Source organism: Thunnus albacares, chromosome 5, assembly GCF_914725855.1.
Source record: "Thunnus albacares chromosome 5, fThuAlb1.1, whole genome shotgun sequence".
Taxonomy (NCBI): Eukaryota; Metazoa; Chordata; class Actinopteri; order Scombriformes; family Scombridae; genus Thunnus; species Thunnus albacares.
The window spans coordinates 5725614-5753384 of record NC_058110.1 but is presented as its reverse complement, the minus strand read 5'-3'; the positions used below and the strand labels follow the sequence as shown (position 1 = coordinate 5753384).

The window sequence follows — 27771 nt, the reverse complement described above, 5'->3', positions numbered from 1 at the left end:
GGATTATTACTTGAAAAATTAAAGCATACTATAATAATTACACTGTAACTACATTAAATATTGCCAGCCTTATAAAGGAAATCAAAGGGAAATAATTATTAATTATTCCACCTGAATCGTCATAAATAGTTTCTTTCCAGTTGTACACATGGCTGTACTTATTCACTCCAGGTACATACATAAAGCACACACACACACACACACACACAACATTTTAGAGTTAATGAATAACTATTTATTTATTTTGTAAATTGTTGACAGTGTGAAACAATATTCTTTGCTCCAAATTATCTATAATTACAGACAATATTCACACAAACTGTGACAGAATCTCAATGTGCTTACATTCAGATAGATAAATAGCTAGGAGCTACAGGTAAAGATAAAACAGTAAAAGGAGCACACAAAGTGTGTTGGGTTAAGGGTCAGGTCTATCATCAGAGATAAAGCAGTGGTGCAGTCAAAGGTGTACACAGGCACAGGACACAGAGAATGGCTACTTTTTTCAATAAGAGTAAACCCATCTCTAATACATAATAACACATGTTTTGAGGTAATGTAGACTAGCAACATTTATGACCAAAACATATTTGAATATACTTTGTTATTTAAAGCTCACTAGGTTATTCACACTCATGTGTTGTCTCCTTTGTGGGAAAGGTACCCCTCTGAATTGTCACTTTTTTTGACATGTCATCACCTTAGGCCCAATGATTACTAGTGTATGTAACAATGGATGATGCAGTCAAAGTATACACACTTACTCCACAGTGAGTACAGTAGTTATCTACCTCAGTTGCTACTACGCTGTGGAGTCAAGAGGGACAAGAAATGAGACTGAGGAAAGGGACAGGGATCATGTACAAATAATGATGAACATGTGTATCAGTGTGCCATCTCAGAGGCAAGGAAGGGGGAGAGGGGAAATAAAATAAAACAGGTGCTGGGAGAAAAAAGGATGGAAAAGCTACAGCAGAAACTGAATCCATGGAGCAGTTCTAGAGAAATACCATGCTGATTAAATTGCTGTTCTTTTATTTCACTGGTTCATACTGTCATCTGATTGCCGCTTGTCTTGATTCCACCGCATTCAATATAATTCATGTAGGATCCACAGTGTGTATATATGATTGTGTAAGTGTGTTTGCATGGCAGAGGGTGCAGAAGGTGCAACTAACACCTTGACCCCCTGTATGTATGTGTGTGTTGTGATGTCATGATGTCCTTAACTATGCTGGTGTTACTGTATACAGTCCATGACATGTATCTGCAGCGTGTCCATATCTGGAGCCTGGTACTGGCACTTAGGACAACATAAATCTGGCAGCTCTTCAGCTCCAGCTGCGCCTTGATCCCCACCTGATACCAAACCCTGATTGCGGAACAAGGAGGGAGGGGGCGCCGTGTTGAAAGCTCCACCGGGGAACACACCTAAAGCAGGAGCAGAGACATGGAGGAAAAGAAAATGGTAACAGTCATCGTGGTCACTATAGTTGACCTCTACTCAGCCATTTCTTGTATATGCCTGGGTTTTCATTAGTAAAGCTGCACAACAGCCACTACAGTGAACACTACTTCACAACAACATTGGTTGCAACTTTAGGAGCCATTAAAACCATGATAATCAAAAGGGCCAATAAGGGATAAAATTATTATTCCACTAGTATCACAGTCATTTGTCAAAATGCCATTATGCCATCAAATTAAGCAATAAGACACAAGAGGCCGTGGTTTACAGTGATTTTGGGGTGGCTGTGGCTCAAGAGGTAGAGCGGGACGTCCACTAATCGGAAGATTGGCAGTTCGATTCCCGGCTCCTCCAGTCCGCATGTCGATGTATCCTTGGGCAAGATACTTAACCCCAAATTGCTCCTGATGGCTGTGCCATCAATGTGTGAATGTGTGTGAATGATTAGATTTCCTCTGATGGGTAGGTTGCACGGTAGCCCCTGTACCCATTCAGCGTATGAATGTGTGTGGATGGGTGAATGGGATTCGTAGTGTAAAAGAGCTTTGATGGTCGGAAGACTAAAAAGGCGCAATACAAGTACAGTCCATTTACCATTTACCATTTTAGAACAGCTAAGGGGCACTGTTAGGCTGAATGACGAGCAGAGTGCCTAGAACCCCTTTAGCTGTTCTAAAAATCACTGTAAACCACACCCTCGTGGCTTATTACTTTTATAAAACACCTGGCAAGGTTTCAAAAAATTAACACACAGCAACAAGAAATGCAATAATTTATTGATAACAAATAATGACTCTTCTGCCAAGCAATGTAGTTCTTCAGCAACATTTTGCTGAATGGTTGCCAGCAAAGCAACACACAGATGAAAAAGCTAATCAGGCTAGTCAAGCATGCTTAAGGATAGTGGTGATTATTAACATTTATTTATTTTTATTTAATGGCGATATTAACATTTATCACCATTAATTGTGCAATGTTGAAGTAGTGTTCAATTATGTTAGCTCTCATCTTTGCTGGTACAGGAGTGTTTGACTATGGACATCAGGCCTGAAAACAGCAAACGGACCACATAGTCTACTTAACGGTCCCTGCTTTGTTTCTTGACTTTTCCCGCTCTTCAATTTCTCCCATTAATTTCAGCGCATCTCCTTTCTTTTTAATCTTCCTCCTCTATCCTGTCCATCTCTTTCCACCACTCATCCACGCTTGACACACCCAGTAAATCAAAATTCACAACAAAATCTGACATTTTATAACAATTTTGTGTAGGCAACTAATTGGTGCAGTAATTTGTAATGCGGTCACAGGTGTGTGTTTATAGAGTATTTTACAATGACTTCAAACACGGCTCAGCCAATCATTATCAAGGACTGGCACTATCCATTTTATACCTAAAAATATAATGCATTTATATACTTACATAACAAAATGTTAATCTTGCTATTCTGTCAATATTCATTTTTTTCAGTTTTCACATAACTGACTGTTCTATTTATCAGTCTATTAGTGAAAATGCATGCTGTCAATAACAGGAAAAACGTATCATAATTCATGGATGAAAGTTGTTAGACAATTAGTCTAACAACATATCTTCATATCTGTGTGCATTTGTGTGTGTGTGTGTCGTTGTGATGTACCTTGTGGAGGAGGAATGTGTGAGGGCCGTGTTGAAAAGTCCTCCAGGTGTCTGAGCTTCATTTGCTCCATACGTGCACTGAAAGAGAGGTGAACATGGACAACTTTCATGGCCCGGCTTTAAGAAATGTCTAGAAATATCAGTGTTAACTGTAAAAATATGCAAAGAACAAATGTAGATGCAGCTCTGACTCCAAACATGAGGTGGCAGTGTTGACGACAGTTTTGCTTCTGATGACATCTGCAGTAAAGCTAATCTAAAAATGCTGATGCAGCATCTGAGAGAGAAATTCAGCACGCAAGGATAAAGTCCTTGCGTGCTGAATTTCTCTGTCTGCCTTCAATTTCAATACCTCTAATAACTCTGAATGAGGACAGATCTGAACTCAAAGTTCAAATAACTCATTCAAGCACACTGCTATCAACTTTCTTCCACAAGTCCACATTCAGGGCACAAATTGGCACTCCATTGTGCCAATTGTTATTGGCATCCTTTATGTAAATTTTCCTTTTCAGGGATAATGTTTCTTTGATATAGATAGTGCACTGTGGACAGGACTTACCGTGATGTGGCTTCCTGTTTGAGCCTGTCAATCTCAGCCAGGGCCTGAGTCAGCTGATCCTGCAGCTCCTCCTTCTTCTGGTTCAGCTTTTCTCTCGCTTCTCGCTCTGCTAGGAAATCTGCCTTGTAGATCTCAGCCTGAGCAAACATGACGACAGTGGGAAGGGGAGAGAGATATAACTTGATTCCCCTACAGCTGTTTTGTTTCATAATGTACTTGTATTGTAGGAGCCATGAATGGATTAATTGTCAAGTTTGAATGACTTGAAAAATAGTAATTTTGCTTGCTTTATATTTTGGATTATTTTGGTTTATTTATTATTGCACGGTATCACAGTGATTGATAATCAGGTCACTTGGATATGGGCGGTGATATCCTATAGTTAATATAAGCACCTGTTCACCTGCATGCCGGCTGGTAAGAAAGAGAGAGAGGGTGAGTGGGTCACCATATTTTTTGTTGACCGCTATTTTACACCTGATCGCTGTGATTATTTTGAGTATATTTTGTGCATGTTATAATAAGTTGATCTTTTTCATTAATAAAAGTTATTAAACTTATTTTTTATCTCAGCGAATCTTTTTTGGTAGTGCGTCAGACAAACAGCAAACAAGGCCCAACTTCAGCCTCTCAGCAACTTTTACTTTGTTTCCAGTAGTCACAACATGTATAACTATTAAAATGTGGGTGTAGGTGATATAGACTGATCAGAACAGAACCGACAAGTGACTCAGAGGCTGTGATTTCCATTCACTGCCAACAGAGAGGGCTCCGGCAAAACACTGCTATCATCGCAACAAAATGGAATAGTTGCTGCTGTGATAAATTTCCAGTTATAAAATCCTGTCTCTGAATTAAAGGTCATTAGGTATATATGTGAAAGAAAATCAATGCCTCAAACTGCACCACTTCTTTCACCACTAAGTTCCTGTAGTGGAAAATGTCTAAATCATCAGCTCAGCTGTGATATACAAGTGTGATACTTAATGGTTAAAATATTACTAAAACACTGCAAAAGCCACAGAAACAATCACAGTATAATAACTTGTAGCAGATGGTTGGCTGTTGAGCTATTACCCTTATGAACAGTGCTTAAATGAGTTAAATAAGTTTCTATCTTGACACAATATAACACTTCAAACCAGCAACAGACTAAACCTACTGTTAAAGAGACCACAGTCAGAAGCATAGCCATAACTGGACAGAGTTATGAGTGGTGATCACTTGCTAGCGTGTGTAGTGATGTGTATTTGATAAGTGATGCAAGCAATGCTTAGCTTAGATTTTTTTTTTTTTTAACAAACTACAAAATCTGCGACTATGAAACTTTGAGATGAATGAACGCAACAATTTGAGATTTGTAATTTCCATGTCTGCACCGTCCCTGTCAAATGAGCCCCTTCCAAGCCATGTCTGCAGAAATGCCCAGCAGCATGTGACTGTACCTGTGCGGTGAGGACAGGAACAGTCTCCAGTGAGCCTTTCTGTTGCTCTACCTCCTCCTTCAGTTTATCAATCAGATCCTGCTTCAGGGCCAGTGCTCTCTCCGCCTCCTCTAGTCGGCTGCACAGATCTCCTCCCTGGGATTAATGTTAAAACATGAATCCATAAGCTACATAGCAAAACTAAAGAGGATTAATAGATGTTTAAATGTGTTTTTACCTCACTCTTCAGTTTAGAATCATAGTCTCTAAAGAGACATGTATAGGCATGCTGCAGTTGTGTCAGTTTTTTCCTGAGAGAACAAAAAAGGAAACATAATTTTACTATTCAGTACAATATACTGTACTGATTTTCAGGTATGGTGTTGTTAACGGAATTTAAAGAGTCCCGATTTTTTTTCTTTAATATTGTACACATGAGATGCAACAATAAAATAAAATAGTTAAAATCTTTTGTAAAATAAAAAAATTAAAAAATTAAAAAATTATATATTATCTTGTGCACACAAGAGATTTGTTTTCCTGTTCACTGAATATTTCATATGATAAGACAGAGTTACCACGGTGGCACAAATGCAAATCAATTATTTCCCATGATTTAGAGCAACAAAGTCAGAGTTTTTACATGACTTGATATTAAATAGTTTGTTAACATTTTTTCTGATATCTCTTGTTTAGAGAAAATCCACTGAACATCATTTATTGCTTGTGTATAGAAATCTTTCTTATGGTAGTGGAGAATCTTAATAACCAGTTGGGACACTATTATCTGTGTGTGTGTGTGTGTGTGTGTGGGTGTGTGTGGGTGTGTGTTGGTGAACCCACTTCTCCTCTGTGACGACATGTCTCTCTGTTTTCAGGGCTTGCTCCAGGCTCTGGGTCTGCAGCAGCAGCTTGTCCATGGCCACATGATGCTGCTTCTTCTGCTCCTCCAGGTCCCGTTCTGCCACCTGCAGGGCCTTCACCTTACTACATAGCCTGCACACAAATACAGAGAATGAGCAACACATCAGCTCACACATGCACACCCACAGGCAAGCACACAGAAGTCTCATTTGGTCAGCACTACCTATGTGTTTGTGCTGAAGTGACAACTTACTTTTCCTCCGATATTTTGCGTTCATGCTCGCTTTTGTCCAGGCAGCTCTGTCTCTCATTCAGTTCTCCTAACAGAGATGTCGCTTGAGCTTTCAGAGCTTCACAGTCTTTGTCCTTCTGTTTGAGCATAGCTTCAGTTCTGTCCCGCTGAGCTGAACTCTTCTGCAGGTAGTCAAGCTTCTCCTCCAGCTCCCGATACCTACAAAAGTAAAAGATTCATAAAGAACCTCGGATATTACAAAAGTACACTAACAAGTTTTAATCAAAATTCTAATATATGCATATGTATGCATTATTACTACAATAAAGGAGAGCTGAGCAATTGATTACTTTTTTATCCAAATTACAATTTTCAATTTTCAATTTGCAAGAGCGAGTGGGGGCTGAGCAAAAGTCGGGAGACTCAGCAGCCACATATTTCTCTGTTCTCTATTTTTCTGTTTAGCATCTTCATGTTAGGTTAACTCACGATTCGGAACAGTGCTGCACAGAGGCTCCCAAACGCTATTGATTTCTGAATTAATGGATATTTGGCGTTACTTTTGGCATTAAAAAATATTTTTTTGGCCTGGTGGGGGTTCTTGTTCTCGTTCTGTACAATTATAGGGGAAACACTGATTATAACTTACATGTCTGAGCCTGTAGCAAGTGACAGTTTTAGTTGGCAACTGTTCCTGGCAAATTTACTCACCTGTAGCTAATTAACAGTTATTCTGTATGGTCATGGAAGAAGTCTTCAGATCGTAAGTAAAAGTAATATGACACTAAAAATACTCCATTACAAGTATGAGTCGTGAATTCAAAATGTTTTCTGCGTAAAGATACAGTAATATTAGCAACAAAAATAGGAGTATTTTAGTAAAAGTAAAAGTACTCTTTATACAGAATGGCCACTGTCAGTGTTTTATTATTATATGATTGGATCATTTTTCTTATTTATTTAATCTATATCAATAAACCATATTTTATAAAAGGATCACATGTTTGTGATTTAAAATCTTAATGTGAAAAGTATAACTGAAATAAATGCAGGTGAGTAGAAGTATAGAGTAACATAAAAACTAAGTGTCTCAAAACTGTACTCAAGAACAGTACTGCAGTATATACAAAGCCAATACAAATTACATTCTACCACTGGCTGCATAGGCACCACAAATATATAATATAATATAATACAATATAAACGAGTTTATTCTATGAGTTCATCACGCAACAAACAACAATAACAAAAATATTCGGTTCTGTTAAATATGCTCTCTGTGTTCCGGTGTCTGTAAATTTACGCTTGGCCAAAGATTGTTTTATTGCTGTTCATAAAAGACCAACAGAGTGGCAAGCTGTCCCGTGTCAATTTCAGACATGTGTGTAGCTAGTAGGTAGTTCTGCAGCTGTCTAGCAATAGTAGAAAGACAACCAATGAACAGAGTTGTCGTAATTTCAAAATTAAACTTTTAAGCACATCACATAATTGTTTTAAGTTTTGTAACATAAAAGACTCAGAATTGAGATGTCAGCCAGTCAGTCTGTGGCACTAATGTTAACATTAGCCTAAGCTGCTACAGTAGTGTTAGGTGTAAGATTCTATTTGAACACTGAGCAAAGTATGCCACTAATATAATATGTTAACGTGAACTATATTATTCAGTCTAGTCAGGATTACTTAGAAGTTGACTTTTATCCCCCCAAAAATTGCATCAATTCATCTGATTCTATTCACGTACAAACAAGATAAGTGTGTGGTTATGCTTGGTGCAATCATGCCTTGTAGAGCTGCAATGATTAGTCAATTAATCAATTAGTTGCCAACTATTAAATTAATCGCCAACTATTTTGATAACCGATTAATCATTTTGAGTCATTTTTTAAGAAGAAATTTTTCAAATTCTCTGCTTCCAGGTTCTCAAATGTGAATATTTTCTGGATTCTGCAGTCCTCAAAGACAGTAAACTGAATATCATTGGGTTGTGAACTGTTGGTTGGGACATTGTCCATTTGAGTTTGCCAGTATGATATTAAAAGCTAAATGCAAAAAAAGAACAAACGCAAAAGAAAGTTCAAAAACATGACAGGCAGGCACTGCCAGTAACAGCTACACAGTGGTGAAGAGACAGACTTGTAGAAAGCAGACATGCACACAGTGAGAAAGAGAAAGCCACACAGAGCTGTGGGCTCACCTGCCCTGTGTGGCCTGAAGCTGCTCTGTGAGTTTAGCCAGGCTAGAGCTGGAAAAGGGAACAGAAAGAGAGGGAGGAGGAGGAGGAGGAGGAGGAGGAGGAAGAAGACATCTCAAAAGTGAGTGTTTTATTAAGATAAGAAAGGCAGAAATAAAAAAAAAACATTCTAGTGTCTTTATTCCATAGAAGAGAATTGTCTTCAGATATCTGTATAGTACAGAGCCTAGAAGGGACCATGTAGAAAAAATAAATAAATAAATTAGAGCTCTTGATTTAGTAATTTGAGCTCTTGATTTAGTAATTTGTGCTCTCAATTTGATGGAATTCACCTTCATGCCAGTCTCTTGTCCGGTGTACACCCTCACTATGGATCGCTTGGATTTAATAAGGTTTTATTTTGATCTTGAACTAAGATATCTGTATATATACTTTAAAAACAACACTGTGTTATCTCTGATATCCCTAATAATATAAGGGATAACAGAATTTTTTTACTGTAAACACTTTCGTGCTAAATCTCAGAACAAATTACTAAATCAAGAGCAAGAACTATTAAATTGAGAGCACAAATTATTGAATCAAAAGCACAAATTATTAAATCGAAAACACAAATTAGTTTTTTTTTCTCCATTGCCTGTATTGCCCCTCTGTAGTATAGTTAAGATTCATTAAACAGCATTCAGTACCAAAGCTGCTAATGACACACAGAAAGTCAGTTTAGTGCCAACAACGATGTGTTGAAGTTTTGCATGTTGTAGATGTTAGAGGGGAAAATATGTCATACCAGTCAGAGGAGTGCTGTGCCTCAGAGCGATGTGGAACAACCTCCTCAGTAACACTGCTTGCCTGTCAAAAACAAAGCATTGACAAACCAAAACACAAGAACAACATTTTAGGGAATGGATTGTCTGCTCGAACTGAACGTTAGCATGCCTGGCTAACTAGCTTACTACCTACAGCAGTAACATGCCAAGGAGCATTTTATAATACATTATTTGTCAGTTTCAGGTTATGTTAAAAAAATGCAGTTGTTTTCACAATAGCGAATCCCCTATGTGGAAGCTGGTCCTGGACACTACTATATTAGAGTTTTTTTCACATGTCATTGCTTTATCTGTTTTATTACTCAACTCAAACAACCACTGTATATGTTCCCTTATGTCTGTCCTGCTCATGTGTTGTACTTCATTACTCCACATTAATCTGTGTACTAATTAGCTAATGTTACCTGTGCCTGAGCCAGTTTGGCCAGTAGCTGGTCAATGCAGCGACGCATTCGCTCTCTCTCTTTCTCTCCGTCGTCCCTCTCCCTCTCCAGCTCTTCGTTCTTCTTCCTCAGCTCTCTCATCCCTTCCTCCAGTTTTTCTTTATGGCTCTTCAGCAGCTGCAGGAAGTCATTTGCACCCTCCACAGGCTGCGGAGAAAGACGTGAAAAAGTGAAAGAACCTGGGATGAATGGAGGCAGGGAGAAATGATGATAGGAGGAAGGAAAATGGACAGAGACAGACCACATGACAGACTCCAAGCAAAAAGTAGAAATACACCAAGATGTGAGAGTGCACAAACTAAGGTTTATATAAAGGAGAGAGAGAGGGATAAACTGGTGGTGCTAACAGCTGTGTGTTAATGCTGTGCTCCGTACAAAGTCAGAAGCAGAGACTTCAGTGGCATCCAACCTCCATTCAATCCAGAATTCCTGCTCGGAAGGCCAAAGAAAAAGCACGGATGACCTAAAGATTACTGAACTGAACTGAATGTAAAACACAGTTACCGATAAAAAGATTACTGGTGCCATGTTATTGTTAAATTGTTTTAAAAATGCAGTGAGGCATTTAGTATTTACAACTCCGTATGATAGGCCATTCCGTATTTTTTTCTCAGTAGGAAGTCAGGATTTCTGTCCTCTGCCTGAATGCACTGACAGGTGGGGTGAAGAATTGACCTAGAAGTGGGAGGGACACAGAGTAAGTGCCAGTAATCGGATGTGCAATGGGGATGGAGTGAGCTGCCTCACCTGGCCATTTTCCCTGCCCATTACCTCCCCCCTTACCTCTGAAAGTGAGGTGGGGGTAGTGGGGGGGGTGCTACTCAAGGAGCTATGCACACTTTCATCACCCTAGACACACAGACATACCCATTAGATGAAAGATAATCAAGTGCATCAAACTGGAAACCAAAAAAACAACAGGAGATGCCAGCAGGATCAACAGCGTCCCCAAACACACATCTTACCAGGCTGCGAGGGGGAGTGGTCTGTGTGTGTTGATCTGTCTCTTCAACTCTCTTCTTCTCCTGCTGATCCAGCTTCTGGCAGACACAACAGAAATAAGACTGAATATCATGCTAGGTAAAAACACATTTTGCCATTGCACTGGCATGTCCACATTTCAGAATGAGTGTCTAGTCTTCAGCTGCCACATTTCTATTATTTGACATTTTGCATGTTTAACAAACATATTGAATACATGCTCAACACACATTGTTTAGATGTAGTACTGCTTTGTGGCTGTACTCTCACAGAACAACCGCAAACTTTCTCTGTGATCTCAAATTTCTATTGTCAATATAGCCCAATATAGCAGGAATGACTGCTGGTTAACAGGTAGTACTTGTGAGTCGTGATCAAATCCCTATTGAATATTTGTAAATGTATATGTATAATATATAAAAATGTATAAATAATATGTAAATGAGAACAGCTAAATTGTGAATTTAGCTGCATTGAATCACAGTATAAGTGATCGCAGAGAGCAGGTGGAGAGTGAATTGAGGCTATCTATGTAGCCTCAGTGTTAGGGTTTTATGTTAATGTTAATGTTTGTTGCTTCTGACCGTGCTTCTGACCTGCTGATCTGTTGTTTACCTGCATTTTTGTTTGTTCGGTCAGATGTCATAATCCTTAATAATAATTTGATCAGTAACACAGAGTTGCAACTTGGGAAAATAGGTACTGCCAAAAAAATAGGAGAAAATAGGAGCTGCCGTCAAATCAATATTTTATACTTAAAGAAACATAAAAATATGCAAATAGAAACAAGTAAATTGTGAGTTTGGCTGTATCAAAACAAAGTATAGTATATCACAGAGAGCAGGAGAGGACTGAACAGAGCTTTAAAGGACTGAAACTTGGGCTGAGATTCAGGCCATTGTTGTTTACCAACTGAAGAGAGTATGAATAAGACCAGATTTAGTCACAGGACAGGAAAACTCTCTCTGCCACCCCCTTCTTTCATTCTTTCCTTCTCAGTAGCAATGGGACTCTCCATGGAAACGGAAATACAGTACGAGCACAAAACTACAGTACAATATATACAGAAAAAAGAACCAATTAGAAAGAAGTGAAATAATACATATAATCTCTCTATACATATACCATTGTAGGATTGTGTATTATAACAGTAGTAGCTATGAAATGGTGTAACTAATATGTTAATATGTAAAAAGACTTGCCAATGTGTGAATATGAAGTAGGAGATGTGTAAATCTCGACTATCTAACCTGTGGAGCATCCAGGGGTCCATTCCTCGCTGGGCGGCTATGCAGGTCTTCAGTCTGGCTGGAGCTACAGCAGTGGCTAGAGGAAGAGGCTGGTCCATTCACCAGGCTCTGTAAAGAGTGGTTCTCCTGGGCCAGCCTCTCCACCAGGGCCCTGGCCTCCTGGAAACGACAGCTGAGAAACTCTCTTTCCTCCCTTGTCCTCCTCTGCCACCCCTCCATCTCCTCACAGCGCTGACGCAAAGCTAGGTTGCTGCGCCGCAAGGCTTCTGAAGGACAGAAGGATGAAGGGAAACTCCAGTTCAAAACCCAGTGTGGGGACCTCCTTCGTAAGGCAGTTTATTCATAAACACTTATTGTAAGACTTTCATTTTCTAAAATTAAAAGCATAATAAAAACAAAAACAGGATTTTTAAGCCTCTTTCCACTTTTATTCGAATACAAATACAAATACAAATAATTTTGCTGCCTAAACAAATACAGATACAAATACAAATACTGGGCTCTCTGCACATCCCTAGTGTGTACACAGTCATTTTGTGCAAAAATGTATTTAAAACTTTATCTGAAGCTTATATGAGGCTCCAGCATTCTGATTTAGTCATATCAAGTGGATATCTGCCACATTTAAAGTCTTTTTAGCATCAAATTCTCTCTTTGTGTTTCCTCAGACAGTGTTTCTCTGTTCTCTGAACTGTGATGGAAGTTTAGTAACAAAAAGGGGGACTTTGGCACTAAAAAGACAGTAACATTGAATGATATCTACTTGATTTGACTCATTTGAATGGCTGAAGCTTTATGTTAGCTTCAGATAAACTTTTGAATACATTTCTGCACAGAAGGAGGACTGTGGATTTTGTTGCCCATCACTTACATTGCAAGTGCATTATGAAAGGATCTTCTAATGGTTAGTATGAACAAGAGGAATGATTATGGCAGGAAAACATGTTTCAATGTTCATTTGGAAACCTGACCTGTTAAGATAGACTAGAAAAATTGTGAGCCAACCCTTCACAGGGAAACTAATTTTTGAAAGAATGAATAATACATTCCTCATAAAAAGAAAATGTTGAATTAAGTGATAAAACACACTCTTTCTAAATTCAATACACTCAAGGGTTTACTGCTACAGTGTAACTTGGTCTGGTACAATCAGCAGCTTTTGCTGGCTAAAGTTAGATAGGTATTGCTGTGGAAGTGACATTACTGAGTCAGTTTGTGCTACTCCACTACGTTTTAGCATTTATGATCTCCCATAATAACCACTAGTGGCCACAGTGGCTGTTGTTCAGAAAAAGGCTTTCTTTAAAAGCTATTTTACTTTTAGAAAACACAAGTTCACAAACTTGTATTGCCCACATCTGCACATTATTAGAAATGCTTTAACTGTTTAAATGAAATCACTACCTTATCATTATCATGAGAAGGCCATGAGATAAAATGTAGAGTCAGCAGTTACAGAGCTGAGTAGCTGTGAGCAGACTTTTTAATTTGGTTTTAAACATACTGATGGAACCGCAGCCGTCAGGTCGGGCATTCCACTGAGTTGTGATTTTTACAGAGAATGCTGACTGCCCAAATGCAGTGTGATAAAATGGTATGGTACAATCTCGTTTAGAGGATATTCTGGAAGACCTAATAGAACTTACTGAGTGAGTGTACACAAAGTCACATAGTGGAGGAGGGGCCAAATCATTTAAAAATTTTATAAACAAGGCACAAATTTGAAAATAATCTAAAATTCTCAAAGCTCAAGAAATTGTATTTCTCCAGTATTCTACAGTGATAGAAATGCATGGGTTTTTTGTCTAGAGTTTTTTTTTTTTTTTTTTTTTTTTTTGTATACGCACTCAAGAGGTCTTATGGCTGTTTCTCCAGACTGCCCCAAACATGTAATGTAATTAGACTAGGGGTGCAACGGATCACAAAACTCACGGTTCGGATCGTATCATGGATTTGAGTCCCAGATCGGATCATTTTTGGGATCAGCAAAAAAAGAAAAAAAAGGGGGGAGACAAATAAAACTTTGCTTTCCATACATTCTGTAAAACACTTACAGCAAGGAACTTTTGCCCATGGTCTTAAATGAAAACAACATTTAAGATGTCCAAGGTTTGAATATATCTTAAAATATATAAAATAGAAGAAGAAGATACCTTCCTCTTTTAGACATGGTAGGGAATGACACAACAGCCTGTGCTCACATCATCAAAACTTGATGATAATTTACAAACATGAACACACGTCTTGTCCTGCAGCTTAGTTTGTTGAACGAGCCACCAAACAAACATTCACCGGAGAAAAGTGCACCACTAAGGTCAGTTAGCAGCTAGATAGCTAATTAGCTGCTCAGCTGCAGCACATTAAACTGCGTGTAAATATACCTGCAGATGTCATTTCGGACCCGTTAGATTCTAACGGGTCCGAAACAACCAAACCAGCATCTAACCGTTAGATGCTGGTTTGGTCGTTGCTCTTCAAAATCCCTGTTAGCGACGCGATGTCTGTCCATGACTTGTACTTACAGCAGTTTGTTTACTTTGTCTTAAATGAGACATTAAATTTTGCAATGAAGCCGCGGTTCACATGCGTGCCGAACCGTTGGGGGCGATCCGTACGGATCATACATCAACTACGTTCCGTTACACCAAGACATATGGGAAAGAATCATAGCATGCATAAATAGCATGGCTGCGTCCAAAGAGAGACAGTTTCTAATATGTCTAAAATTTGCTAAGTTGTACTTTATGGTTTTAATTGTTTTTTATGGTACCTCTGAGCTGCTGGTTGTCACCCAGCAACCTGGTCACCACTTCATTGGCAGCCAGCTCTGGTGGGACCCTGAGGGCCCCACCACTTTCCTCTCCCGACATGTCCCACTGCATGGGGCCATCAGGTTGGGGCTGCACCATCCCTAGAAAACACATGTACATTATCATCCACATTATCACACATTATCATCCTCCCCTGGAGACAGGCGCGCGCGCACAAACACACACACACACACACACACACACACACACACACACACACACACACACACACACCTCATTTAACCATTATCAATGTGTAACATCACTGCGGTAATAACACCCGCATTCATCCTCACATGCGGACACATCGCGTAGCATTACGCGGTCTGAGGTGCATGTAGTTGCTTTCACTTTCAGTTTAATCTCTTGTCAAAATCCTGGTCCGTCTGAGGAAGCTATTTGGCTTGCTGGCGGACATTGGCCTAATGACTCACTGTTGAAATGCCAATACTCGTCTTTGTGCCACATAACTAACCTGCACACAAGTGTTGGTGAACGGGAGGAAAACATTACGTCATCCCCAATACCATGAGGCAAAGAGCGCGATTCAGACACATACCTTGTTTTATACATTTATTTACAGTATACGCATAGTAAAAAAATACAAGTCGTCAATTTCAGCTTGTAATATGATTTCAAAACACAAGACCAACTCATATTTATTATAGCTAAAACCATGTTATTTTCTGAGAGGATATAATATGTTTTCAGAACAAATTTTTAGATCACAACAGCTACATCAAAGCTATAAAACTTTTCTTACCTTCTGTTCCTTTTCACTATTGTTGTCCGGAATAACTCATTCACAAAGGATATTTATCCTGGCTAATGGCAGACACCTAGCGATTTAGCTTATGCGCTAGCGAACAAAGCAGCAGCTGGGTAATCGGAGGCACTCGTTGACTGACATAAAATCTGATCCACATCAACAAACTGTATATCTTCCGAAAGGCATTTTGCCCTGTTTTGTAAGGTTATCCTTATATACTGAGCGCTTTAAGATGAGTTAAATGTTATCTGTCAAAGCCGAACCGAGTGTTGTTAGCTCAGGAAACGATTGGTGTTATTTTCCCCCGAGTTTAGCCTCCCTGGTAGTACTTCCTCTCAGGCAAATCCCGCCCCCTGTGCTTAACTATACACGTCTATTGTCAAATTAATACTATAGGTACCCAACGTGACCACCTGTCCACTGTATGTTATATATATTTATACAGTGGTGGAGGAAGTGCCTTCTTCAGTAAAAGTACCAATACAGCAATGTAAAAATACTCCATTACAAGTAATAGTCCTGCATGAAAAACCTATTTAAGTAAAGCAATAAAATGTAATTAAAGTATCAAAGCAAAAGTAGTGGTTTGATACCTCTGACTAATATGTTATTATATATAATTTATTATATATCATATCATCATTGGCCCTGAACACTCCTCAAAACAAATACAGAAACTCCTTGGCCCCCTCACTGCCAACATAAAGTCAGCTACAAAAAATCTGGGTGGTTTGGGTGGGTGTAAAACTGGAGCAATATCCTCCTGCCTTAATTATTGTAAATACCTTGTTTACTTGCCTGAACAATCGAGCTATGGAGTGGCTCCAAGTTGTTCAAAATTCAGCAGCTAGACTATAGACCAAAATAAAGTGATTCTCACACATCACACAAGTCCTGGCTTCATTGTACTGGCTTCCAGTGTCTTTTAGAATCCATTTTAAAGTGCCTTTGATTTCATACAAGGCTCTGAATGATCTGGTGCCAGAGTATGTAACTGTGCACCTTGCACCTTACTGTCCAAACAGGCCCCTCAGGTCTGCCAGTCTAGGTCTTCTATCTATTCCAGAGTCCAGGTTAAAACAAACGGTGATACAGCCTTTTGCAGTACTGGCTCCTTGGCTCTGGAACAGCCTTCCACTGAGCATCAGGTCAGCTGGCACTGTTGCTGCTTTTAAATCTCATCTTAAAACTTACTTTTACAGAATGGCTTTTCCTGATAGCTGATAGTCTACACTTCTGTCATTGAGAGTTTTCATTTTTATCTTTATCTTATTTCATTGAGAGTTTTTATCTTTTATGTGTGTATGTATATGCATATATGTATATATGTATGTGTATGCATATTTGTATGTATTTGCATGTTTCATTATTTACCTCTCGCAATTGTCCCTAATGTTGATAATGTTTTGAATTTCCTCACCTTTGGATGGCAATTTGTGCTTATTGCTTGAAAAGTGCTCTATAAATAGAATTATTATTATATTATAGATGACATCATTAGATTATTAATACTGAAGCATCAATGTGTAAGCAGCATGTTACTGTTGTAACTGCTAGAGGTGGAGCTAGTTTGAACTACTTTATATAGAGTTAGCTAGTTTAGTCCAGTGGTTCCTTACCTTTTTCATCTTAACTCTTACTATTTTCTTTATGTTGTGTGTTGTATGTGTTTAACACTGGTGCACTTTGAGATTCACTGCGAATAAAAAGTGCAGTACGAATTAAATCTGTTATTATTATTAGGCTATTATAAAATTGTAAGGTCTTAGAACATATAATGCTGTCAAACACATGCCCCTCACTTCTTTATTTAATTGATCAATGCTTGTCTCTTCCTTGAGTCGGTGTGCGGAAGGAACCCAGCCTGGTGAGTGCTGCCTGAGAGTCTGCGCTCAGGGCAAGTTAAGGAAGGTTACTCCATCCGGAAATCCCCCTCCTCCTCCCGCAGTGGGGTTGACGTGATGACGCCAGCGCTTCCTGTGCTGATGTGCGCAAAGTGAAAGAGGCTACATAATGCTACCTGTCCCTGCGGCTGGAGTTGTTTTCATATTAGCTTGGATTTATCCAAGTTACGCACTCTACTTCCACATAGGAGAGACGGAGAAGAAGTGTTTCATTGAGGAAATTCCAGACGAGACCATGGTTATCGGTAAGTTGTCGGGCCGTCAGCGTGACAGAGCTAGTTAGCAATGCAGGCTAATATAGCTAAGTTACCAGCTGGCTTCAGTAAGGATGCTGCAGCGACTGTGAGAGACAGCAGTAAGAAAGACAAAACAACTTGACGGTTTGAAGAAACGTCTCACTTTTCTGACAAGGTATAAACCACCACTGAGTATTTTTTCTGCGGATTCAGTCAGTGGGCGGTAGCATTACATCTGAGTTTATGTTTTACATTAAGAAGAATAGGTCTCCTCTATGTAACAAGGCATTTTTATCTTGTATTTAAAGGGGTATTGTTCAAAAGTGGAATTAAACAATTCGTTTAATTGTTAACTGTCTTTCACGGCCACCGTTTTTATGGTGGCAATGTAGTTATCTTGGTATATAAAATAAGATTCATAACACATTGTGAAAAGTCTTTATTTTCCATTTGAAATTATAGGTAACGTAAATGGCATTTGTAAAATACACTATTTATGACAATAATACTGTGGTGACTATCGTTTTTTTAATAGCGAGCTCACAATTACTCACTCATCACTCATTTGAATCTGCACGGCTCACAATGCACATCGTGTTTGTCTGTGACACATAACCTGCACATTACAGTACATCCGGTTCTTACATACAGCACCAGTCAAAAGTTTGGACAAATCTTCAGGTGTGTCACCTCCGCAGGGTTGTGTGGAGGTGCAGTTGTGGACATGTCTATTTGTAACCGCCGTGAAACAATCAGAAAATAACGTTTTCTTTCTCTCATTCACCGGCTTTCTCACTAATTTGAAATGGTAAATGCCCACATCATCAAAACTTGATAATTACAAACACGAACACACGTCTTGTCCTGCAGCTTAGTTTGTTGAACGAGCAACCTAACAAACATTCACTGGGGTAATGTGCACTGCCAACATCAGTTAGCAGCCAGATAGCTAATTAGCTGCTCATCTGCAGCACATTAAACAGTGTGTAAATATATATAAATACACAGTAAAGTCATTACAGTGTGCGGTGGTATATTCTGATTTTCACCTTATGTGTTCCTGCGACCGACCAACACCTGTCTGAAAATACTGGCTGTGCATGGGGAGTTCTTCCTTATACATGAAAGCATGTAGAATCTCTGAGAAGCAGAAAATGAGATGTGAATTTTGATATTTTTACCATTAGAACTGCATTTAACCCTTTCATGCATAGTGGTCACTACAGTGGACAGCTATTCAAAAGCCGTTTTCTTATATATGCATGGGTTTTAATGGTATAGTTGCACATCAGCCAACACAGTGGACTCTAGTGTGTCATCCCATACACTACCATCCATTGGCCAGCCTTTGTAAGTGCAACACAAATTTCTCAAAACCATAGACTGTAAAAGCTCAAAACCAAGATGGCCGCCTGTCGGCCGGAAATGCTCCGCAGCTCAGGAACATCTTGCCAATCCTTCTATAGTAATAGACCCTTGCAGGTACATAAAATTTTGTAACATCAAGTAACAACTAAGGAGTAATGGAATTGTTAAAATTTCCAAGTATTGATTTTATGTTGGGAGAAAATGACAATTAATCATCTGTCCACTAAGTTGGACAAACTCCTTGAAAAATGCGTGTTAAAACAAAAATGAGGTTCAATTTTTTTTTTCACGCCTAAAGAGGAATAAAAACACTTAGGAAAAAAATCCTGACTGAGACTATCATAATTCATGCATGAAAGGGTTAATATTCCCACATTGCATGTATTTTCAGTCATATTTCTTCATCTGCATTCACTTGCACTTGCTTTTCATGCTTTTCTGTTTTATGTTTTTAATGTTTCAGTTACATTATGTTTAACATCCCAATTTTCTATATCAATATTACAAATTCAATTGTCATTGTAACTTTAATTCTGTTGCTATGTTACTGCAGCAGTCTCGCTAAGTTGATTGCATGTGTTTCATTTTGCCTGTTTGAAAGGAAAGTACAGGACTCAGCTGTGGGACAAACAGACCAGTTCCTTCCTTCCATCCACCCCTGGCCTTGGGATGCATGTGGAGATCAAGGATCCAGATACAAAGGTAATGTAAATAGGAGGTAGTAAACACACCTACATATATATGAGGAGAATCTAAAGATTTTTCTTGTACAACTCTTCCAGATTATCCTTTCTCGTCAATATGGGTCGGATGGACGGTTCACCTTTACCTCCCACACTCCTGGAGAACATCAGATCTGTCTGCACTCCAACTCCACCAAAATGGCTCTGTTTGCCGGAGGAAAACTGGTATGGACTTAGTCAACATTATTTTCCTTTAATATGACTGTTGTATTAAAGAGATTTAAATAAGTCAGACTTAAGTTACCATGGAAACTTTCCAGGCTGTGGTACAAGCCTGACTCGGTATCTCTCAAATCAATTTGTAGTACTTACTACATTTTCACATGGGCTGTACTGGACTGAAAAATAATTGAAATGAGATTTTAAGTTTTGGCACATATTTGTTAACATGTGCACTGTCGAAAATGAAATGTTTTCTTTGCTGTTTGTTATTATTAATTTTTTGCTGTTTTCAAAGCCATATTGCCCTTTAATGGGGTAATAATAGTGCAAAAAATCTAATAATTTAGCTGACTTTATGAAACTGCTTAATCCTCATTCAAACAGACTTCAAAATAAACCTTTTTCTGAGCTTTTTTTTATGAAACGCCCCTCTGGACTATCAGACTATTATCACACAGGCACATAGACTTAAAACTATCTGTTTCACAACATTGCAGAGAGTGCATCTGGATATTCAGGTTGGAGAACATACCAACAACTATCCTGAAATTGCAGCTAAGGACAAACTCACTGAGCTGCAGCTGCGAGTCCGACAGCTTCTAGACCAAGTTGAACAGGTCCAGAAGGAGCAAAACTACCAGAGGGTTAGTAACAACATACACCAAGTCATGCCAGAGATGACAGGTTTATTCCTAAGTTAATGAGGTACAGTTGCTGTAGTGAGGTCACTGTGTTATGTCTCCTACAGTATCGCGAGGAGCGGTTTCGCATAACGAGTGAGAGCACCAACCAACGTGTCCTCTGGTGGTCCATTGCTCAGACGCTCATCCTCATCGTCACAGGCATTTGGCAGATGAAGCACCTCAAAAGCTTTTTTGAGGCCAAGAAGCTGGTGTAATGTCAGTCTGAGCAACACCAGCATAAGGAAACAACAGACAAATCAAAAGACAGACTTGACTTACCTGAATGGAGAGATGCCCACCCACAGTGCAGAAAACTCCAAAATGAGACATGCGATCTTAATATCAGCCTTTAAATGGTATGAGCAGATTCACAGAGGAAGTTATAAATCCTGGGCAATGTTTTTTTCATTCTAAATTTTTTAAGCTATTGTTATTTTTTCCCTTAGCATCAATACCGCAGCACAACATTCCACTTGCCTTTCTCGTTTTGGTTGTTGTGTTTTCCTGATAACACTTGACATCTTTCTATCTTCACATGCAGGAGTAAGCAGAGAAGACAACATTAGTGAACTGAGATTGTTTTTTTGTGTCATGCATGAATGGATGGCCACTGCAATAAATAATGTGAGAATGAGAATGTTAAAGCTGTCACAAGTAATAATCAAGTTGGTTATTGATACCTGGTTTTACGTTGGTCATTTTTTGTCATTGTGTTGCACACAGTTTATTTCCAGGTTTTATCATTTCTAACTATAGGCTTTCAGCAGTGCTGTATACAGTAAGTGGTCACACTTATGCAAATATTATACTGGCCTTGATTTCTTAGATGTCCGAAACACTTTATTTTAACCCCCTATTTCACATTTATGAACCATGTATAAACGCCTAATAAATTGTTTATAACACACTGTGAGTGGGTATAAAGACATTTTAAGTGTTAATCTATTAGTCAACAATTAAAACTTCTATATAGCATACTTAATGATTAATAATATGGTATGACCGCTCTTATAATTATGGATATATACATACATGAAAACATCCTGAGTGTTATAAAACATATTAACTGTTAATGCACATGTACAATGTTATCTTGAAAAGCAAATGATAATTATTGTAAAATGTATTATTAGAAAGTCATGGTATGATGAAAACTCGAGGACATGTTAATTCTTGACCTCAGAAATAGTAGTTTGACAAAAAAAATCTTAACTCGGGTTCCACTTACTGGATTTCTCTCGGAGATTTCAGCCTCATTAAATATAATAGATAAATCTATTATGTGTGTTGTTTTTAAGTAGTTTATATGATTGCAAATGTTATATTGTCAATCATTCATCAGATGTTACAGATAGTTTACATCTAAACCATGTATTAAGTGTTTATACATGGTTTATAAATGTGAAATAGGGGGTTAAAATAAAATGTTGCCACCCATCCTTCTACCAGACTGTATAGTTTCTAGCTGTCCAATTTTCTGTACATTGTATTAGATAGGTCTGTAGATACAGTTTGTGATACTCTTTCTGGCAAATAACTGGTATCGCTGATCAACTATCCTGTTCATTTTCTAATGCCTTGTACAATTTGCATGATATACAGGTATTTAAGTTTATTTGTTTTTTTAAATTGTGCCACCAGGTTGTTTTGCTTCATCACAGCTTATTTATTGAGCAGTCATAGCCTGTGTTTTATTGCTGAGCTAAAGCCAGATTTACTGTAATTTCATAAACTATTCTGGATTCCATTCATCCATGCTGGGCAGCATTTTAATACATCTGTAAATTCTGTTAATTCACATTCATAATGATGAAGAACTTAACATTGTGAGTCAGTGGGTTTCCAATTTTGAAAAGGTTTTCATATTATACAGTTTATATTTGAGTCCAGTTCTTCAGATGCAATATAATTGGGCATTCAGTTCTATTTAAAAAAGATCATCACTCCAAAATGTTCCTGTTTCTAACTGTGGTCTTGATGTCACCTCCATGTGCTTAATAAAGACACTTTGGCTAAACTTTGCCTCTGATCTTACTTTTGTGCCAGTTTGCCCAAAAAAAAACCCCACAGCAAATGGCAGATATTTTCAACAGTAAAATTTATTGCTTGGCTTTGGCTTCCCTCAGAGTCGGATTCCGAACCAAACAACACTGAAACGCCTAGTTTAAGACAGCAACCACATGTCTAACCACAAGTTAATTTTTCATCACTGACAATGAAAGCACTTTTCATGGAGACAGAAAAACACACTGACCTTGTGACATCTTTGAAAATACCACTGTGACACCAGCATATAGCTGCAGTGTAAAAACGCATTCCAAAACCAAAAAGAAGTTGAAACAAGATCTCTACTTTGCATAGGTTAACTCTCTTCCATCTCCGTAAATGCACCACACCATAGCACTGACAAGACTCTTGGACACAAACAAAACACTTCTCTTCAAAGTTACTCTTGGGTTTGCTTATATCAAGAATAGAGATTTGACTGCACACCATACGAAACAATATCAAACGCACAATACTATGTCGTTATAAAGGGATAAATGATTTATTAAATCAAGTCTTTGTTTTATCTGTACAACAAAACCGGTACATTGTACTGTGTGGAGTTCCTGATCTCTGGGACACTGTACACAGTCAAGCATGTTTCAGCACTATCACATGTTGAGTTTGAAAGGTAGAAAATATCACATCAGTTGAACAAATTCCAAACAAATCCTCACTGTTCACTCAGTATGAAATAATTCTCCATAAGTCACCATGTTTTCAGTAGTTGTACATTTGTCTTGTATCCAGTAATCTTGTAGTAGAGATTTCCATGAAGAGGAAGTCAAAGCACTATAGGTTAGTAACAACTGTTTGACACTACTTTTAAAAAAGGTAAAATTAGTTCTGTATTGAATGCCACTTTTTAGTGCTTAAAAGAGCAAGAAAGGCGCACAAAAAATTGAGGAGGATTAGGCAAATACATTTTAAAATTATGCAAGAATTCGACATGACCTAATTCATCCTAATTCCACATGACCCTGTGGAATCAGCTTCACTGCTCTGTTCAGTTTGCACATGAAGACTGTTATTTATTATTTTATAATAATAAATATTAATATGATTTTCTAAATTATTTTCTCAAAGGTATTTCAGAGGAGAAGCTTTTCTTAGTGTTAAGACACGGTGAGGTGCGTCATCTTCTTGGCGGCCTCTTCTGACACCTGCTTGGATGTTTTCTCTGGGCTGGGAGCTGGACTAGGATTTGGAGTGTTCGCTGCACTGTTGGGGTACTCCCTGTTGCCAAATATAATACTACCCACTCGCACGTTGGTGGCGCCCACCTCAATCTAGAGCACATTGGAACATGCACATGTTGCACAGAAAAAAAAAAATCAGTAAAGGAATGGGACAGCAAGGGAGTCTTAAAACTACACAGCAGCATGTGTAATAAATGGTATGACATACTGACTTTATCCCATAAGCCCTGCAAACAGTGTCTATAAAAGCTAATACGGAGTGATACTCACCGCATGTTCAAAATCTGTGGACATGCCCATACTGAGCTCTACCTCCTCCGGAGGCAGCTTCAAACTATCACACAACTCCTGCCTCCGACTCAGCAGCATCTACAAGCAAGCAAACTTTATTTATACAGCACTTTACAAAACACAAATTACAAAGTTTTTATAGGAAGAAAGAAAGGAAGATAAAAGACAAAGAAGACAGTATAAGAAACATGGAGAAATACATGTGCAACACATAAGTAGGAGTTATAAAATAATGAAAAGGCCAAAGGAAAAAGAGGGTTTTAAGATGCTTTTTAAAGATGTGCACAAATTCAGTCTCTCTGACTTTGCGGGAGGTTGTTCCAGACTCAAGGAGTATGACATCATAAGCCTTGACCTTAACCTGGCCAGACGTTCCTGCTCTGAAGACCTGAGGCTCCTCCCAGTAGTCAGAGGGCACAACAACTCCTTTTCATATATAAGGCTCTGACCATGTAATACTCTCTATGTCAGGAGTAAAAACTCAAAAATCTGTCCTAAAACTGGTGGTGTAATGTGTGATTAATTTTTGTTGAACAAGATGTTAACAACAGTTGTGGCTAGATTTCTAAAATCAAGGATGACTTTTTCCTACTCTTTAGGCTAAAGTAGGGCTCTGAGTTTTGCAAAGATCCTTTATTGCAAGTTAGCAAGACAGAGAATTCATATGGAGCTCAAAATTTAAGATGATGTCAAAAATAATGCAAACAAGTCATAATAATACTAAGATTTTTTTAAACTGGATTTAACATTCTAAGCAAGCGGGCCAATGAAATTTGAGTTACTGTGCAAAACAGTATCTGGCCGACAAATAGAATTTCTGTTGTGCTGTTAAGTTAAAGAAAAATTTGAGACGTCCATTCCTTTATTACACAAGGCAGTTTTGTTGTTTTAATTAGCTTTGTTGATGTAACATATAACCAACTACTGAAATCACAGATAAACGCAATGCAATTCAAACACTTTCCTCTCATAACAATTCAATTTTCATAAGAATCGTCTGTACCTGAAAGTCTGGATTTGGGCCCAGGGTGAGGTCGTAGCCGTAGCGCCCAATGGTCATGAGTCCTGAGAAGAGCAGGGCAGAGCACTCGGATACTATGTGTTTCACTGTGTCCACTGTTTCCTCTGGTGGCAGGCCATGTTTGCCTACATTTGCATACAGTAGTACACGTAAACAACCGACTCTACATATGCATTTGTGATCAGCACACAAAAGGAGAGCATAAAAAAAGTGATGGAATCAACACTAACTTTGTTCTCCGCTGGTGTTGATCTGCACCATGACCTTTAACCTCTGTGTGCTGGCTCCTCTGATGCGCTGCCATGAGCTGTTGACCTTGTCAGCCAGTTTTGCAGAGTCAACTGTCTCCACAAGGAACAGGTTTGGCACGCCTGAGAACAGAAAGACATGACTTAGCGCAAGGTTTTTTAACATGCAGCTTCAGCAGGAGAGGGCAGGACGAGCTGACAACCACTCACCCAAAAGTTTGTTGACATTATTTTTCTGTAGATGGCCGATAAAATGCCATTTGATTTCTGGACATGATTCTAAAATCTGAATAGGGGAGAAGGAAACCAAATTTAGAAATGTTTAAAATCTGTCACAGCTGGGGTGTATGAAACAATCAATTCTTCCTTATGAAACATGTAAACCCACCAATGGATGTGAAGCTTTGTCCACAAGCTCATTAACCTAGTGTGGAGACACAAGGACACAGTGAATCTCTACATTATGTCACTTTATTTCTACTTCTTAGTGTTTCATTTTCATTTGACAGTTTGGAACAGAGGGATGCACAGCATTATACTCACATAATTTTCTCCAAAGTTACGCTGCCCTTGTCTGTAGGCCTCCACAATCATCTCTGGGGGTTTTGTCTTGCTGACAGCGACAAGGCGGGGTGGCACAGCTGGTAGTGTCTGAGGGAGGACAAAGCAGTCTTGTTTTTCATCTGTAGCAGTGAATGTATCAGTAGAAAAGCTCAGTTTGTGAAGCACCGTGTTAGCTGAGGTCTTTTGGCTCTTGCAGAACAGTGAATAAGCCTTGTCAGGATCCTGCAAAACAGTGACAAAACTGATTGTTTCTGGCAGCTGCTATGTTTAGATGCTGCAGTGCATCATGCAGCCAGCTCTACTAATGAGTCAGATTATCAGTAACAAGCCACTGAGGGACACATGAATGAAAGAAAGGATGCTGTCAGGGTACAAAATTAGTACCAGCCAAATACTGGTAAAATATATAAGTGGCTGGTAAATTTGCTTCACTCACCAGCCAAAAAATAATGGTAGTCTATTGAGTGGCTGGTACAATTTGAACATTCACTAGCCATTTGGACGGTGGACAAAAAAGTTAATTTAGCACCCTGGAAGCTGCGCATTCCTATATACTTTGACCTAGATATCACTCAGTGCTATTTTTATGGGGGGGGGGGGGGCACTTGATGAAAACGATATCTTTGCTCCTGGACATTTTTCAGAGCTGTGGTGGGAGGAGAGGAGGTCTAAACGTGGTCGTGTAGCTTACAATCACACCAAATGTCAATCGAAAAATCAAGCCAAAATTAGCTTCCGGGCATTATATTTCTATGCAGCAGCGTGCATGCAGATACACTACATAAGCATGCCTTCATCATCCTGCTCCCGCGCATAACATGCTGCCACTAATTCACCATGCCTGTTGTTATGAAAGTGCTGCCACAAGCCTGGTTGTCTCCCATCCAAAGGTTGAGGTATTTTGGCAACCTTACATAACGAGTCGTGCTGCGGCAGCACGACTTTTTCGGACCACGGGAGTGGAGCGACGGCAGCGGTGCTGCTGAGCGGAGCCTCCTGGACTGCTGTTTACCTTGGGCCGCCGGGCCGCCGCCTGGTTCACCCGCTCCACTACCGACTGTAGCGCTTTCCCAACCTCCTCCGACATTGCTACTTTCCACATACCGTCAAACGGCTACGACATAAAACGTAACGAAACGTGTCCGATGACGACATTCAGCTTCCAAAATTAAAGTCAGACTGAAGAGGAAGTAGGAAGTTTAGATATATCGCCCTCTATTGTTCCGGCTGCAGCATTTCAGTCTTATGCAAGCGGCTAACTCCCGGATGCGAGATCTCCCCCTCAGGATGGCAAAGTCATCAGCGTATGTTTTCATATCCTAAGCCAAATTTTTATGAGATTAGGAGGCATCAACCTCCTTCTTGGATGCGACTATGACCTAAAAAAGCTCCCTGTTAAATTATAAATATATTATATTATTGGAAAATTATCAAACAATCATAATTTTAGTCCCCAAAACCCCCCACTGTGGAATTGCAGGTATGTAGTATTTAGGAATAAATCCTTATTTTACAAAAATTGTCTAGAGAAAGGAATATGGTCTGCAATGCACTTTCTGGAAAATACTGAAAACATTATACCATGAGATTTTTTGCTCAAATTTTAATTTAAATGACTGAAAAAAGTATGATTATGTTATCAAAGCAATCCCACAAGCTGTAATTATGATGCCTCACAATTTATATCAAAGTAATGAAAATCCACATCTTTCCAAACTTTTGGTGAATGGACATGCTCTTACTAATCTAAAATTGCCCAGCACCATAGTCCGGGAAAGCCTTTGTCAAGGAATTATATCCCTTTTCATCAAACAGAAGCTCAATTTTACGATATTTCTCCAAGGATAAA

At 38.9% G+C, this 27771-nt stretch overlaps 3 protein-coding genes across 9 annotated transcripts; 1 reads left to right on the top strand and 2 right to left on the bottom strand.

Annotated features, from left to right (window-relative positions):
- Positions 1-212: 212 nt before the first annotated feature.
- On the bottom strand, positions 213-15773 carry ikbkg (inhibitor of nuclear factor kappa B kinase regulatory subunit gamma). Of its 5 annotated transcripts, none has more exons than XM_044352176.1 (15): positions 15452-15773; positions 14649-14789; positions 11879-12144; positions 10613-10687; positions 10395-10496; positions 9609-9794; positions 9165-9226; positions 8381-8428; positions 6208-6405; positions 5934-6086; positions 5329-5401; positions 5112-5246; positions 3667-3803; positions 3106-3182; positions 213-1431 (listed from the first exon to the last, which is right to left on the bottom strand). In XM_044352176.1, the coding sequence occupies exons 2-15, from the start codon at positions 14785-14787 to the stop codon at positions 1241-1243; spliced, it is 1842 nt and encodes a 613-aa protein (XP_044208111.1). In that variant the 5' UTR covers positions 14788-14789; positions 15452-15773; the 3' UTR covers positions 213-1240. The 5 variants fall into 5 exon arrangements, with proteins under 5 accessions (XP_044208111.1, XP_044208112.1, XP_044208113.1 ...); XM_044352177.1 differs by having other exon boundaries at positions 10431-10496; XM_044352178.1 differs by lacking the exon at positions 8381-8428 and having other exon boundaries at positions 15452-15772.
- A 1624-nt stretch (positions 15774-17397) lies between these two features.
- Positions 17398-22570, top strand: tmed4 (transmembrane p24 trafficking protein 4). Its single transcript, XM_044352937.1, has 5 exons — positions 17398-17606; positions 19567-19667; positions 19748-19873; positions 20368-20514; positions 20619-22570. Exons 1-5 carry the CDS (start codon positions 17471-17473, stop codon positions 20766-20768), a joined length of 660 nt encoding a protein of 219 aa, XP_044208872.1. The 5' UTR covers positions 17398-17470; the 3' UTR covers positions 20769-22570.
- Positions 22571-23079: 509 nt separating this feature from the next.
- LOC122983146 (pyridoxal phosphate binding protein) lies at positions 23080-27129 on the bottom strand. 3 transcript variants are annotated; one of them, XM_044352933.1, is made up of 8 exons: positions 26935-27129; positions 25902-26009; positions 25747-25782; positions 25569-25644; positions 25341-25481; positions 25093-25235; positions 24069-24167; positions 23080-23888 (listed from the first exon to the last, which is right to left on the bottom strand). In XM_044352933.1, the coding sequence occupies exons 1-8, from the start codon at positions 27022-27024 to the stop codon at positions 23715-23717; spliced, it is 867 nt and encodes a 288-aa protein (XP_044208868.1). In that variant the 5' UTR covers positions 27025-27129; the 3' UTR covers positions 23080-23714. The 3 variants fall into 3 exon arrangements, with proteins under 3 accessions (XP_044208868.1, XP_044208870.1, XP_044208871.1); XM_044352935.1 differs by lacking the exon at positions 26935-27129 and adding an exon at positions 26837-26911; XM_044352936.1 differs by lacking the exon at positions 26935-27129 and adding an exon at positions 26764-26787.
- Positions 27130-27771: the final 642 nt, after the last annotated feature.